The following is a 17,106-nucleotide window of genomic DNA, read 5'->3' as shown; positions in this document are numbered from 1 at the left end:
ACGCTTTTCTTCCCTCCTTGGGACATCATGAACTGCTACAAATATTAAAAAAGAGTGCTGTATGTGGGCCAGTAAAAAAGAACATTTGTTTAGAAAGAGCAGGTTATATGAGTTTTTTGCATGTTCAGGTGCTTGAACCAGGAGTTTTATCACAAATACAGGACAACCCTTGCATTTTTTTTTTACTTGATCAGCTTCAAGGCTGAAGAGAATACCAGACCTTCCCAACCACGCATATCGTATTTTCCCAAAAATAAGATCTGGGTCCTATATTAATTTTTGCTCCAAAAGTACATTAGGGATTATTTTCAGGGGATTTCTTAATTTTTCATGTACTTCAAAGACAGTCGTGTCATCTTCTTCTGGAACATTGCCGTAGCTCTCCAAATTCCACATCCCGACTTCCCATCCAAAGACAGCTGCTTGGGTATTTGCAAATGCTTAACTATAATTTGTATTACTGTATATACTTGAGTATAAGCAGAGTTTTTCAGCCCTTTTTAGGCTTGAGTCAAAGTTATTTATTATTTTACTGTTGTTATCATTATTTCTATTACATTTATTATTTTACTCTATTTATTATTATTACATTTATTATTTTTCTCTATTATTACTGTTATTGTAACATTTCCATTGTTTTAGTTTATCATTATTATTTTTATTACATTTATTACTTTTTCTCTTTATTATTATTGGAAGGATACATAAGCACATTTACACTGAAGAAGGCTAGATTAATGGTTTAATCAGAGTTGGACAGTCTTATCTTAAATTACAGTTTTATGTAAATATTCAAAAACATTTAACCTACTGATGCCTCAATTAATGTAACGTTATTGGTATCTATTTTATTTTGAAATTTACCAGTAGCTGCTGCATTTTCCACCCTCGGCTTATACTTGAGTCAATATGTTTTCTCAGTTTTTTGTTGTAAAATTAGGTGCCCCAGCTTATATTTGGGTCGGCTTATACTTGAACATATAAGGTATCTTTTATTTTAAGTATTAATGTCAATAATATAATGTATTTTATTTTATAATCTATTAATATTATTTTATAATTGCATATGTCCGTCACATATTATTTATTTTATTATCTCTTAAAACTATTTTTTTAATAACTGAATACATCAGTCGTGTGTTCCAATGAACGTAGTAAATGCTATTGTCTGGCTGACCTTAACTGTGGGATATTTTGGGGTAGGGCTTATATTACAAGCATCCCGAATAATCATGCTAGGGCTTATTTTTGGAGAAACCGCGTAATACGAATTTTCTGCTCTGACCAGACCTGGAAGTAAAAGTATGAGCTTGAACTTCTGCAGATCAGCAGATCAATATATTATATTTCCTGTACTTCAGGTCTAGTTCTCCAGTTCAAGACATTGATCTCATAGACTCTGAACTGGAGAAGGCACCTTCCAACCTAAATTCCAATAAAGCTAATCATAACCACTGCCTGCCTGCCAAGCAGCAGCACCTAATTTGGAACTGGAAACAGTCCCTTCAATGAGATTAATCAATCATCCAGAATATCCATTCACAGAACAATACTTGATTCTTATGATATAATACAGTTTGCATTCTGTAGCATTTAATCTAAGTTAGAGAACAGACAGGAGGCATCCCACAGGATATCCTAGTCAATTAGCTCTGTTTAAACTGATTATTAAAACAACTTGCATTTCATTTTTATGTAATACCTCAGATTACAAACCTAAACAATTGGTGTGCACATTGATTTTCAGCTTATTTATGAGACAAGCAAACTGATAACAGCAATCTAAAAAACTAACCTTCTCGCTGATTTGGTTATCCAGCATTCGACATTGCTTCTCAGCCTGTTCAATCTGACACTTCATGGGAGACAGTTTTTCCTTTAAACCTTTGAGTTCTGCTTTCTGATGATCCCGACTTATTTTCACCTCTTCATATTGTTTACGAACACATTCGTATACCTGGCAAGAAATGCAGTTATTAAAGACATTACACTGTGTTCAAAATAGCTTAGGGACTTTCTGTTAATGCTGAGATGCAGAGCACTTGATGAACCAACCTGGACACAGCATATTATTTGAGAACACAGAAATGTTGGACCACTCTATCAACTACCATGTCAGACAGAGAGAAGCCATTGAAATCCACAAGCATATGGACAATTTCAACAGAAAGGAGGAAACCATGAAAATGAACAAAATCTGGCTATCAGTATTTTTAAAAACTCTAAAATCAGGACAATAAATAAAGAACAACACTCAGAAAAAGAGGAATTCCAGACAAGAAACAATCAGGACCAGCTAACACCTCCCAACAAAGCATTCCCCCAGGCAGGAAGTAGCCAGGATTTGAAACAGCAAGGATATTCAATGCTATCAAGGTGATCAATTGCAGCATTCACTCTTGCCTCAAACAGACAAGAATTCTTTCTCCCACCCTGGACAATCCACAGATATATAAACTTTACTTGCCTAGTTTCCAACAGACCTCACAATCTCTGAGGATGTCTGCCATCGATGTGAGTGAAACATCAGGAGAGAATGGAATATGGCCATACAGCCCAGAAAATTCAGAGCAATCCAGTGATTCCGGCCTAGAAAGCCTTCAACAACAAACCCTTAAAGCTACTGGGAGATTCTCCAGATATGGACTTGGAAATCTTGGGGAAGTCTCCATGGTTGTAATCAACAGGCAATTAAGACTGGCCTGAACAGCTTTTACCAAATCTTTGATCATTTGCCTATGTAAAATTTCTTCTTGAAGAATTTGTTGCTGTAACCATAATCATGTCATCATATGCACTCTGTACAGGTAGGACCTACATCACAGCCATAAACCACCATGACACAGAGAATGGGAGGAGAACTAAGTGCCATCTTGTGTCCCTGGGTTACATGAGCCTGGGAGACACAGGATAGCAATGTTCGCGGTTGCAGCTGCCCCTTCTTATGCCAGATGAGCTCCATATGGCACTTGGCTGCCATGGAGCTGATCTGGGCCACATCCACTTAAATGGCCAGTGTAGATTTGCCTTTGGACACAGAGCAACAGAGCAAACTGCAGGAAAATAGATTCCATCTGAATATTACAAAGACCTTCCAGATGTAAGTTTCTTGGCCATGGAATGCAATACCTGGGAATATGGTTTTAAACGGAGGCTGGATGGTCATCTGTCAAGAGTGCTTTGTCTGTGTCATGCATGACAAGGGGTTAGACCGGATGGCCCTTGCAGTCTCTTCAATAATTCTATGTAGTTTTCCCATGCTGTGTCATTTTTCTATTTGATAACTTTAATAGCCAACTATCACTGTTATGTCAAGTTTGTGTGTCTACATATTTTAAAGAAACATTTTAAGAAGCCTTTAAAAATACTATCTTACCGCCCAATGCCTTTTTTTCTCAAGAATTGCAATTTTATCTTGATGTCTCTGATGTGTATAATATCTCTCCACATCTTGCTCATACCTTGCATTCTTTTGCTTCATTTTTTCGAGGTTGTGAGTTTTCTCTTTTATTGCATTCTGTCAGAATGAATAAAATTAGTCCTCATTTTATAACTGCCCCACATCCTATTTACAAATCAAATGATCACATGAGAATTCAGGTTTCCAGTTGATCACAATTTGGAACCAGAAAATACTTGAGTTCAACAGGAGGTCAGTTGGCCTGAACCATAACTGACAAGGGAATCACTGGAACTTGTAGAATGTAATTTACAGCTAATGAATTCAGGGAGTTCTAGTACATAACAACTTTTCAAAATGGTTAATTATATTCATAGCCTAGTTTTCCTTATGAAAAGAGGTGTAAAGTAGCTATCAACAGAGTAAGTTTATAGATAAGCCATTACTTTTTTTGGAGGGGGGGAGATAGTGAAATACAATATCAATTAATAATTCCAAAGCTACTCACAAACAGAAACTTTAAAGTAACACACACACACATATATCAAACTAAATGGGAAAACCAGCTTGACTCCATCCTGCATGCAAAGAAAGAACAGTTGTTCCAGTTCTTTCCCTGCTCAAAGCCTTTTACTTTTTTCTACATTCAGACAGGGGCTGTCTTATCTTTTAGTATTAGTTCAGTGTTTCAAAAAAGATAGACACTGTGCCAATATAAGAAAACATTATCTTAACAATAATTCGTTTAAAACAGCAATTGAAAAAGAAAAATCACAAAAAAATACCTTGCTCCAAGGACCAGTTGTGAGGATGCAACACATTATTACCCTTCATTAAGACCCCTAATTCCTGGTCTTAATGAAGGGCAGCTCTAATGATATATCATCCTTTTAAAACTGAAACATGGTTACACATTAATTTTGAAATGTGTATGTTTGTTAGAAAGAGAGGAAAATATTATCTATAAAAGTTAGCCACTTACGTCAAGCTCTCGATCTCTATTCTTGAAGCGCTTTAGATCACAGTGAAATTTGTACATCTCTGGAGGACCAACCGATTTCTCTGTGGCTTCCAGTAGATCAATCTTGGATAATTTTGCAAATTCTCCAACTCTGTCCTGCAAAGCAGGAATTAAAATTAAAGATTGGATTTGCCATGAGGGTTCATTCTTGGATAGCAAAAGGAGGGATCCACCACAAATGGATGGTCCTGTGTGCTGAGTTCTTATCCTCTTGCAGATACATGCAGGATAAACCATCCACAATGGATTGCTCCTTGTGCAATCCCAAGAATACCACAACTGATATGCGTTTACAATTTTATTAAAGAATTCATGTAAACCTCCAGCACACAATGTCTAAAGCTTGCTAACAACTTGCTAACTAGAAGGCGTATACTTCATGCTGCCCAGACGATGAAGCATTTCCTACAAATAGCCTTTCACTCATCAAATAGATGGCTCCGTGTACTGTGACCTGGACAGGTTATTTTAATATTACACACAAACACACCCAAAAAATACCCACTTGGTATCCTATCTACAGAAAGCAACTTTTCTGCAAAAACTTCTGGGAACAATTTGCTCAGGGAAACCTACATAAATGTTTTCAATAAGAAATACAGTAGACTCTCAGTTAACTGGAACTCTCAAGCAACCAGCAAAACTTTGAAGAACTAATGCATTTAAATACTGTATTTACTCAACTCTAATGCACCTCTTTTTTGGGGTTAATTGCTTAGCCAAAATTGAGATGCACATTTGACTTGATGGCACATTACAGTTGTATGCCAAAAGGTGCCTTTGACTCTCCATCAGGGTGAGGCTAGCAAACTTGCCAGCCTCCATCTGATGATGGAGCAGGGGCTTCCCTCCCCAAGCCTTTCTCGTTCGTCTCCCACCTGAGAAACAAAGGAGAAACAGGAACTCTTTCCCTTCCCAACATTTCTCCTTCATCCCCCAAGTTGAGGGCGGAGGAGAAATGGTGCCAGTTTCCCTCCATGGCCATTTCTCCCTCGTCTACCAACTTGGGGCCCTTCCACACAGCCCTATATCCCAGAATATCAGCAGAAAATCCCACAATATCTACTTTGAACTGGGTTGTCTGAATCCACACTCAGATAATGTGGGATTTTCTGCCTTGGTATTCTGGGAGATATAGGGCTGTGTGAAAGGGCTCTTTGGAAACAGAGGAGAAACTGAGCTGCTTTTCCTCCCTGGCTATTTTCCCCCCGTTTCACAACTTGGGAAACAGAGGAGAAATGAAGCTGCTTTCCCTCCCTGACTATTTCTCCCCTATTTCCCAACTTGGGAAACAGAGTTAAAATTGAGCTGCTTTCCCTCCCTGGCTATTTTCCCCCTGTTTCCCAACTTGGAAAACAAAGGAGAAACAGAGCTGCTTTCCCTCCTTGGGAAAGAGAAAGGAGAGTCAGAAGCTGAAACCAAACCTTTCCAAGCCCAGCTTTCTTCTCCAGCTGGGGAGGGAGAAAGAGGGGGAGGAGTGGCTGAAGCTAAATGGGGCCCCACAAAGTTTTTTTTTCCAATTCCTTTCTCTGAAATATAACCTACCATTGCGGGTATCCCTTTCAAACATTAACTAGCACTGACTTTGCTTAGTTTCCATCATCAGACAGGACTTTCCTCTCCCACTTTAAAACCTACAGAGTTTAAAACCACAGTGAGGTGGGATGTTAACTCCACACTATCAGGGGGCAAAGGCAACTACTGGTCCCCAGAAAATCTGAAAGGGTTGCTTCCTTTGCTAAGCACAGGATGGAAGGAAGGGATCATGAAAGGCCCATAGGGTGTAGGGGTAGTTTCAGAGTGCTGCCCAGGTGGGGGCTCTCTGAATGATCTTTCTAATAAGCAGCAATACAAGAATAAAAAAATAGGGCAAAGTAACTCACCCACCCCCACACCATAGTGGATGTTTGGAGACTTTCTCTATGCCTGTGCTGCCCCTTTTGAAATAACAAAAAAGCACCCAAATGTTTGCTCTGGAGAATTTTAAAGAGGGAATAAGCCTTGCTCTGACATAGCAACGCTCCGAAAAAGTAGATAAACAATAAAGTGGGGCTTGTTTCCAAAAGGTACCAAATTAATCTGAACAAACTTTACAGGAATCAGAAAAAGAAACATGCTGAGGGTATGCAGTATTTTGCTATAAAATGCAATTTTTCAAGCCCTGTACCCAAGTGATTTGATACATTTGGATAGTTTTGATCTGTGTAGAATATTATATTCCTAGCCAAAACTATGCTGCCACCTGTAATTCATTTTTCAATTTGTTTCAATCTGGTACCTTTTGGAAACAAACTTTATACGTATATTAAAAGATTTGAGATAGTTCTTACAACTGCAGTTGCATTAAAAGGAATATTCTCTTAAAAACAAAATCCTTACATACCTGAGGAAGAAACTGGCAAAGATTCCCTACTTGAATATTTAATGCCGAGATATGGTCCTCTACTGCTTTGAGAGTGGATGGCTTTTCGTTAATAAACCAAGTAGATTGGTTGTTTGTTACAGATATTTCCCGTGTGATAGTAAGGTTTTTTGGACTTTTAGACCTAGTTATAAAAAAAGATTTGTAACTTTTTCCCCTTGACTAAAATAGGTAACACCAAAATTAAAATGGAAAAATCATGCTCATCCAGTATATCATTCAGTATATTGATACTGTAGTTTCTCATTTACTTTAATCAGAAAGAAAAAAATAAAAAACATTTATGCAAAATAAAAAGATGAACACATTTGGGGACTCACAGTGTGATTTCAATAATTCCTTTGTTACAACCTCGCTTCACAAAGTGTCCAACCTGGCACAAGAGAAAAAGAATGAAAAAAATAAAACATTCAAGCCATTATGTAAGTATTATTATTATTTTATATGCAATTAAATTAGTACACAGCTAACAAGATCACTATGCTGGCTTTCCCAAGTGTCTAGGACTGTGTCATGTATCAGTGAATAATGTGTGCAGATCCAAGTAGGGTGGCCTTTTGCAGCTGAGAGATGGTAATTTTGTCAGTGCCAATTGTTTTTAAGTGCAGGCCAAGGTCTTTAGGCACTGCACCCAGTATGCCAATCACCACTGGGAAAACCTTTACTGGCTTGTGCCAAAGTCTTTGCAGTTCTATCTTTAAATCCTCCTCCTCCTCCTCTTCCTCCTCTTCTTCTTCTTCTTCTTCTTCTTATTATTATTCTTTCAAAAAACCCAGGGATCAGACGCGTTTCTTTGGAGCTCCCAAGGGAGGCCTGAGAAACAGCTGATTGGGTTGTTGCAGAAGCTGCAAAAACTTTTGCCAGGTATCTCCTGGGAAAGAGATACCAAAGGGAAATCTTCATGAACCCAAAATGCTGCTGTAGAAGACATTTTCCCCTTCATGATTGAGTGCCACTTGGTGAACAACCAGGTAAATGATTGAGCAGGGTTTTTCTTCTGATATCAACAATAACATTGAAGGCAAGATTTACAAGCAAACGTATTTGGGAAACATTCAAGTCATTTATTGTTTTTGAATTAAGGAGACTGCTGCCCGTGGGAGTTTTTTGTCTGTTTTCTTCTTTCAGGGTGTTGTTGGAAGTCAACCTCATGCTGCTCAAGTTAGCAGTCCTCAATAAGGAGCAATTAGTTAGCTTTAGGTTAGGCTAAGGGTATACCCCCCCCCCGCCCATGTCTGTTGATGTATCAATTTGTTCTGTCTTTCTCCTCCAACTTTATAACTGAAACCTCATGTTATTTTTCTTCTGTTTTTTGTATTTTTGCATGCAGACCTCTCTCGACTCTGTATGTTTTAAAAATATAGTGTTTGGAGGTTTTTGTCCTATTTTTTAGCCTTAGAAGTAATGGAGTTAGAAAGAAGCTTAGACCCAATTATTTTCTATCAAGAATTGTAGTTCTTATATTTTAAATAAACCTTTTGAAACCTTAAAGATTGGACCCTGCATCTTTGCCTCCTAAGCTCAAGAATTCTTTTATAGCCACAACACTTCACCTTCTGCTTGTGATGAGCTGACTGCTCAATTAAGTATCCTGTTTGTATTTTTGGAAGCTCTGCTATTTTTGGGAGAATTCCCTAACAGTTATCATCAGCTCTTTGCTTGATTTAGTACTTTTTTTCCTTCTTTGATTAACAACAAAGACTTGTGGAGAATGTAAACAATTGAAGAAGCCGCAAGCTGGATGAATGGAATTTTTGGAGATTATGGGATTGCTTTCCTTTTTAAGACCTGTTTTGTTTTGTTTTTTCTTTTACATCAGCTATAGGAGATACTGGAACATTGAACATTAAATACTAGATGATATAGAATAAGAATAACACAACATTTATTTTATTGGATTAAGATATAAAAAGACTATAAGGATTGAAATCTGAAATCTAGGGCTTGTACTTTCTATTTGTTGAACATTTGGTAGTGATAGCTGGAAGACATTTCCTTCAGTGAAACTGTGTTTGGCTGACCTGAAGGACATTTGAGAAAAATGCTGTGCACCTGTGAGTAATCAAAACAAATGTACAGCTGCAGAAGAGTGAAATCAGTGATTTACTGCTGACTGGATCTGTTTGATGGGAGTGGATGACTAGGTATACAAATTTAAAGCAAGTATCAAGATATTCTGCCTGCTTTTTGGAGAGGATATAGACAACAAAAACAAAAGCAGTTCAAGACAGAAGAATATTTGAAGAAATTATAACAGACGATTTCCTACAAAAATGTGAGAGGAATTTCAAGGGATAAAGGGAGAACCAAAATCAGACCAAGATGCCATGATACTGTCTCTGGACACTACAAAGAATCCTCTGACCAGGGCTTCATCTATTTATTTGCTATTACAGATATAATCAAGCAACCTTGTGTCTGCTTATCATGGTGCTACAATACACAACGATACAATATATCAAAGATTTAGAAGGAGGTACTGAAAACACATAGGAAATAGAGTGAAAACAAAAAAACCAAAATGATTTAAGGATATTCAACACATCTATTTTTCATTTATTATAAGAAAACTATCTCACACCATTTAAATATACCATAACAGATTAACTGCAGATTGCTAGCATCATTGTATAAGGTTGGAAAGAGCTTTTCTCACCTTGTCTGCTCTTCCAATGAAGGAAGGTTTTCCTGCCAATCCCAGGCATATAGCACAAACAATGCTGGATTTACCTGTCCCATTAGCTCCCACTATCATGTTTAGATGGGGCCCAGGATACACCACACAGTTATCGTATGTCCTGAAAAGTAATGTCATCACAAAGTTAACCTTTAAAGATATATATATATATATATATATATATATGCATGCGCAACTGGAAAAGAATAAACATTGAACTACAAGAGCAGTTGTACATTATATTTAAGCTTTACACTGCTTTCTAGAAACCACTATATTTTGGCAAATATTTATATACCTATTAGATCCATGATGTTTAAGTGGTGCACATTAATCTGTATGTGTGTGTGTGTGTGTGTAAAAATATGTCTGTCTGTACCACAAAGACTATTGCTATGTGAAGTGGCTCTCTGTGATGTCACTAGGAGCGAAGGGGGGAAAGGTGTATGAAGAGATGGAAGGAATAAAAGAAAGAGCCACAAAGAGATCCATGTTGCCATGGAGACATTGAGAGGTAGACCTTCTCAGAGTGAAGCAAGAATAAGAAGAAAAAAAGAAATGAATGGTGAAGAGAGAGAGAGAGAAACAGGAGGAAATGAAGAGAAAGGAGGAAAAAATAGAAGAGAAGAGAAAGCAGGGACTAAAGAAGGAGAGCAGCTGCAACGCTGGGTGTATATATACCCAATACATGTAGTAAAAACATCAATTCTATTTAAAGTCCAAGAGAGGGATATCAGAGATTTGCTCAAATAAATATGATGCCTAAATATGTGTTAACTGTTGGAATTCAACCATTCACTGCTCAAGTCCAGTCCTCAATGATAAGCAACTAGATAGCATTAGGCTAGGCTGAGGGAATCCCCCCCCCCCCCCGAATGTCTGTTGATGTATATTTTTTCTCTCTCTCAGTCACTCCTTCCATCAGCCGTAGCAAACTACTGGAAGTGAGAGCGAGCTTGTGCTCGAGCTCGCTCCGAAGCCCCGCCTTCCCCCCCCCCCCCGAGGCTGCTCTCTCTCTCTTGCTAGTGTGCCTGTTTTCCCTTGCTAGGGAAGCGATGCGAGTGTACTCTTGCAGTTGGCAGAATTCAACTGTGAGTGTATGCTCGCATCCCTGCCCTCTGCAATGGAAAACAGGCACGCTAGCAAGAGAGAGAGCAGCCTCGGGGGGGGGGGGGAAGGCGGGGCTTCGGAGCAAGCCCGAGCGCAAGCTTCCTGTAGTTTGCTGCGGAACGAGCGTATGCTCGCAACGCTGCCCTATCAAAGGGAAATAGGCGGAGAAAGAGGCGGAGCATCGCTCGTGCTGGCTTAGTTTGCTCTCGCAAAATCCTAGTTTGCTACGGCTCTAAGTGATGATGTAGAATTGCATTTCTTTGCACGTTTTAAGACCTCATGGTCAAACTTCTTTTCCCACCTTTTCATTCAGACTTCTCTATATTCTGTGTGACTGAAAAAATGTAGTCTTTTGAGGGGTTTTTTTCTTTTGTTTGAACCTTAGAAGTAATGGAGTTAGAGAGAAGTTTAGATCCAAACTGGAGTATGTTGAGGTTCTGATGGAAAGGCATTCCATATAGTAGCACATTAATGTTGTAATTGTATATTTACATTGTGTTGTCGAACGCTCTCATGGCCAGAATCACTGGGTTGCTGTGTGGCCATGTTCCAGAAGCACTCTCTCCTCACGTTTCGTCCACATCTATGGCAGGCAACCTCAGAGGTCAAGGGGTCTGTTGAAAACTAGGCAAGTGGGGTTTATATATCTAAGGAATAATGTCCAGAGTCGGAGAAAGGACTCTTGTCTGCTTAAGGCAAGAGTGAATGTTGCAATTGGCTACCTTGATTAGTATTTAATGGCCTTGCAGCTTCAAAACCTGGCTGCTTCCTGCCTGGAGGTATCCTGGAGGTTGGGAGATTATTAGCTGGCCTTGATTGATTCTTTTATGGAATTCCCCTGCTTTTTTAGTGTTGCTCTTTATCTATCCTGATTTTAGAGTTTTTTAAATACTGGTAGCCAGATTTTGTTCATTTTCATGGTTTCCTCCTTTCTTTCATTTTCATGGTTTTCCTCAACAGAAATGACATTATTTTCATATGTTTATTTCATTTTCTGTTATTATATGTGCTGTATTTTGATGTTATTATTTGCTGTTTGGATTTTGTTTTATTTTGTAGTACTGTACTTCTGGACTTTAGATTAGCCACCCCGAATCCCCTTTGGGGAGATGGTGGCGGGGTATAAATAAAGTTGTTTATTATTATTAAACCATGAAAATGAACAAAATCTGGCTACCCGTGTTAAAAAAAAACACTAAAATCAGAACAATAAATAAAGAGGCACACCCAAAAAAACAGGGGAAATCCAGACAAGAATAAATCAGGGCCAGCTAACGCCTCCCAACAAAGGACCCCCCAGGTAGGAAACAGCCAGGTTTTGAAGCAGCAAGGACATGAAATGCTAATCCAGGGGAGCAATTGCAACATTCTCATTTTTCTCCGACAAATGAGAGTTGTTTCTCCTACCCTGGACATTCCAAAGATGTATAAACCTCACTTGCCCAGTTTCTAACAGACCTCACAACCTCTGAGGATGCCTGCCATAGATGTGGGTGAAACGTCAGGAGAGAATGCTTCTAGAATATGGCCATACAGCCTGGAAAACTCACAGCAAACCAGTGATTCCGTCATGAAAGCTCCTACTTTGTCCTCTTTTCAGAGACAACTAAAAACCTGGATGTTCCGGTGTGCTTTTGATTAAGCAGTCCACCAGTAATTTCTCTGTCCCTACTTTAAGTTCAGCACTTTACGTCGGCCCTCTTATCGCCCACCTCAACACTCTTGATAACACTATTCCCAGACCTGTCTACTTGATTGTTGCACTTTCCTTGCGCTCCCTTCAGGATGTACTGCACTCATGGAGCCTGCACCTCAGCTATATTCTTTCTCAGCCATATTGTTTTGGTGTTGTTTACAACTGTGATTGTTTTTATATTTTAAATAATGCTTTTAATTGATTGTGTTCTATTTGTAATTTTTGGGTTTGTCCCTTGTAAGCTGCCCCGAGTCCCCTTGGGGAGATGGTGGCGGGGTATAAAGAGTTGTTGTTGTTGTTGTTGTTATTATTATTATTATTATTATTAAAGCCTTTGACAACACATTGGCCATCAATGCTTCTTTTAGGCTTTCACTGTATGAACCCAGCTCTTGCTTGGAGAAGAAAAATGCCTCAATCCCCTGTACTCACTCTGTCACTATGTCTCTTTGGCATTTTTCTACCAGAGTGGGGAGATTAGAGGGAAAGTGGAAAGGTTAAGCGGCTGAGGGGAAAAGGAAAGAGCCTGGGGCTGTTAGGAATTGAAGTTCAAAACATCTGGAGGTAGGGCCCAAGTTTGCCCATGCCTCATCTACACTGCAGAATTAATGTAGTTTGACACCACTATAACCATGTTAGCTCAATGCTATGGAGCTGGGTGACAGTATGATAGCTGGGTCCGGAAGCTCCGAGACTTACGCACATTCCGCAATGGCGGGTGTGAATAAGGGAAAGGGAGAGCAGCACACTGAGGGCGGGAATATACTTCAATTTGGTGGAAGGATAGAAAGGAGGGGAGGGTTAGGATAAAGTTTATGGTAAGGTTTAGGATTAGGGTTAGGGGTTACGCCAGTGGTTCTCAACCTAGGGTCCCCAGGTGTTTTTGGCCTTCAACTCCCAGAAATCCTAACAGCTGGTAAACTGGCTGGGATTTCTGGGAGTTGTAGGCCAGAAACATCTCGGGACCCCAGGTTGAGAACCACTGGGTTTTGCGGTAATAGTATGAAAGCTGGGTCCAGAAGTTCTGAGTCTTATGCTCTTTCTGCTTCGCTCCTTCGGGAGCGCTGTTTGTGTAACGCAGAACGGAACACAAGATATTATAGAACAGGGGTCCTCAAACTAAGGCCCGGAGGCCGGAAACAGCCCTCCAAGGTCATTCACCCGGCCCTCGCTCAGGGTCAGCCTAAGCCTGAAATGACTTGAAAGCACACAACAACAACAACAACAACAACAACAACAGCAGCAGCAGCAACACCAATCCTATCTCATTAGTCAAAAGCAGGCCCACACTTCCCACTGAAAAACTAATAAGTTTATATTTGTTAAAATTGTTCTTCATTTTAATTATTGTATTGTTTTTAAGTGTTTTTCCCCACTACAAATAAGATATGTATAGTGTGCATAGGCGTTCATTTTCCTTCAAATTATAATCCAGCCCTCCAACAGTTTGATGGACAGTGACCTGGCCCTCTGTTTAAAAAGTTTGAGGACCCCTGTTATAGAAGGAATGTAAGAGTTCTTTAATGGTAAAACCCTAAGCCTTACCTGAACCCTTACCCTAAACCAGTGGTTCTCAACCTGGGGTCCCCAGATGTTTTTTGCCTTCAACTCCCTGAAGTCCTAACAGCTGGTAAACTGGCTGGGATTTCTGGGAGTTGTAGGCCAGAAACATCTGGGGACCCCAGGTTGAGAACCACTGCAAACCTTACCCTATTTGTTTATTTACAGCATTTATGTGCTGCCCTGCTCACCCCGAAGGGGACTCAAGAGCGGCTTACAAGGTATATATTACATACAATATATTATATTATTAGCATAGTACAATATCAGCATTAAACATTGCTATATTGCACCATACCACTATATCATAATATTATTAGTAATATTACAAGTAATGTAAATATATAATTATAATATATTATTATTATCATATTGCAGTACATTATAATATTATAAATGTATGTATACACAATATATTATATTATTAGAATATTATTAGAATATAATACCCTAAGCCTAACCCTTCACCCTAATCGTAACCCTAACACAAACCCTAAACCTTACCCTAACGAGGATGAGGGAGAGGGCCTTCTCTATGGTGGCCCCCCGACTCTGGAACTCACTCCCTAAAGATATCAGACAAGCCCGCACTTTGGCAGTCTTTAGGAAGAGCTTGAAAACGTGGCTGTTCTAGTGTGCCTTCCCTGAATAAAGGAAATAAGCCCCTGATCTGACCAATTTTCTACTATACATCCTCTGCACTTTATCCGTTGGATTGATCTCCCTACATCACCCTCTAAAACCCCCATGTTTAGACATACCCTACTCTGTACAAACCCAGTGTTTTTAATTTTTTTCTATTACATTTGGCCCTGCTATAGTGTTTTAAATCTTGTGTTATTGCTTATATGTTTATGTTTTTATATTGTTTTATTTGCTTGTTTGCTTTGTTGATGTACTGTTGTATTTGTATTTGATGGGCTTGGCCTCATGTAAGCCACCTCAAGTCCCTTTGGGGAGATGGTGGCGGGGTATAAATAAAGTTTTTTATTATTATTACTAGCTGTCCCCTGCCACACGTTGCTGTGGCCCAGTCTATTGATCTGGAAAATAAAGTAATTAGAAAGTGTTGGTTTCTAATATATGTAATTTCTTTATGCTTGTGGGTAAACAGTATTTCTGTTTCTATGTCAGTGTTGATGTGGAGAGTGTCTGGTTTGCCCACCCTGGAACATGCAACATATTGTCCTTCTTTAAGGGTCCCTTTCAAATTTATGATACTATATCTCTATGTGTGTGAATCAGATCTGTCTATCTATACCTATGGCTGGATGGCTCTTTGTCAGGAGGACTTTGATTACGTTTTCTTGACCTGATGAGGGGAATTGAATTGAATGGCCTTAAGTATTTTCTGTTGGTCATGGGAGTTCTGTGTGGGAAGTTTGCCCCGATTCTGTGGTTTGTGGAGTTCAGAACGCTCTTTGATTATAGGTATACTGTGAATCCCAGTGACTACAACTCCCAAATGTCAAGGTCTATTTCCCCCCAAACTCCATCTGTGTTCATATTTGGGCGTACTGAGTGTTTGTGCCAAGTTTGCTCCAGATCCATCATTGTTTGAGTCCACAGTTCTCTCTGGTTGTAGGTGAACTACAACTCCCAAACTCAAGATCAGTGCCCACCAAACCCTTCCAGTATTTTCTGTTGGTCAGGGGAGTTCTGTGTGCCAAGTATGGTTCAATTCCATCGTTGATGGAGTTTAGAATGCTCTTTGATTGTAGGTGAACTATAAATCCCAGCAACTACAACTCCCAAATGACAAAATCATAATTTTTGAGTGATGGTCACTCCTTGTGTTGTGAGACGTTTTGTTGCCAAATTTGGTGTGATTTCGTTCATTGGTTCTTTTGTTTTTAAGGTACTCACTATGTACAGAGCATTTTATATATATATAGATTATTATTATTATTATTATTATTACTACCCTAAGCCTAACCGGTGACCCAGCTATCATACTATCACCCAAACTATGACCCGGAGCTGAATTGTGTGTCTTGACTGGGGACTCCTTCTGCAGTGAGAGAACCCTCCGCCCTGTGCCAGGACCATCCAGCATCTCCACCCACTGAGCGCGCTCCTCCCTCTTTTATAGGAGCGCTGTCTCCATGGTAACCCAAAGCCCCGTGCCAAGTCCTCACCCCCCCCCCCCCCCCCCCCACTTACAGGAAGTTCTCCATAGATATCCGCAGGATAGCACCTTCTACAAAGCGCGACGCTCCTTCCCGCTGGGTACCAGCTTCCGGCTCTGCCACCTCCACGCTCCGCTGGCCCCTGCGGCGGCTGCCACTGCTCTCTCCGGCTTCGGCGCCCTTTGACTTGCGCTTGGCAGGAGTCGCCATCTTTACGGCTTCCCGCAACGGCACTTCTTGTTGCGAGGGTTGAGAAAAGCGGCAATGGAACGCCCATCGCCCATTGGCCGGCTCGGCAGAACGTCATGCGGAGGTCGTTTGTCATTGGCTGGGCTCAGAAATATGCCCCTCCCTTTAGAAAACAGTTAAAAACCTGAACTGGGTTCTGATTGGTCACGGAGGAGGAGCGCGGGAACACACAAAGGCGGTGTCACGCTGGGATTGGCTAGTGGCGCGTGCCGCCTTGTTCACGTGGTGCGGCTGGGGCTACTCGATACGCGGAAGAAACCCCAAGATTTTCCTTATGGCTCCTACACTATATGGAGAGGGGAAAACTACGATTCCCATGGTCCCTTGCGCCAGAAATCATTGCGAGTTAGGTTTTGGTGGCGCAGGGCTTACTGGGAAATGTAGTCACTGTAGCTATAGACCTTCAGGTTATGTTGAGCTGCAGATTCTAGAGCAGGCATGGGCAAACTTCGGCCCTCCAGGTGTTTGGACTTTAGGAATTGTGGGAGCTGAAGTCCAAAACACCTGGAGGACCAAGTTTGCCCATGCAGTGAAGAATCAATGCAGCTTGACAGATTAATGTAGTATCAATACAGTCTGACAGATCAACTGCCATGGTTCAATGCTCTAAAGAGTTGTAGCTTTTCCTTATGGCTCCTACACTATATGGAGAGGAGAAAACTACGATTCCCGTTGTCCTTTGCGCCAGAAATCATTACGAGTTAGGTTTTGGTAGCACAGGGCTTACTGGGAAATGTAGTCGTCGTGCCTATAGACCTTCAGTTTCACCTGCTGAGCTGCAGAGTCTATATCAGGCATGGGCAAACTTCAGCCCTCCAGGTGTCTTGGACTTCAACTCCCAC

General features: G+C 40.3%; 1 protein-coding gene across 2 annotated transcripts in view; it reads right to left on the bottom strand.

Moving 5' to 3' along the window:
• SMC5 (structural maintenance of chromosomes 5) overlaps positions 1-16,287 on the bottom strand; it is a 58,034-nt gene extending 41,747 nt beyond the window's left edge. For both annotated transcript variants that reach the window (XM_067464425.1, XM_067464426.1), the window contains exons 1-7: positions 16,050-16,287; positions 9,500-9,641; positions 7,164-7,216; positions 6,805-6,967; positions 4,383-4,517; positions 3,377-3,517; positions 1,796-1,957 (exon numbers count right to left, since the gene is read on the bottom strand). In XM_067464425.1, the coding sequence (XP_067320526.1) occupies positions 1,796-1,957; positions 3,377-3,517; positions 4,383-4,517; positions 6,805-6,967; positions 7,164-7,216; positions 9,500-9,641; positions 16,050-16,225 (972 nt within the window). In that variant the 5' untranslated portion in view covers positions 16,226-16,287. The remainder of the gene's footprint in view (positions 1-1,795; positions 1,958-3,376; positions 3,518-4,382; positions 4,518-6,804; positions 6,968-7,163; positions 7,217-9,499; positions 9,642-16,049) is intronic.
• Between the last annotated feature and the right edge of the window lie 819 nt (positions 16,288-17,106).

Source organism: Anolis sagrei, chromosome 2, assembly GCF_037176765.1.
Source record: "Anolis sagrei isolate rAnoSag1 chromosome 2, rAnoSag1.mat, whole genome shotgun sequence".
NCBI classification, from domain to species: Eukaryota; Metazoa; Chordata; class Lepidosauria; order Squamata; family Dactyloidae; genus Anolis; species Anolis sagrei.
Note: the sequence above shows the minus strand (reverse complement) of the source record. Positions and strands in the feature narration are given on the sequence as shown.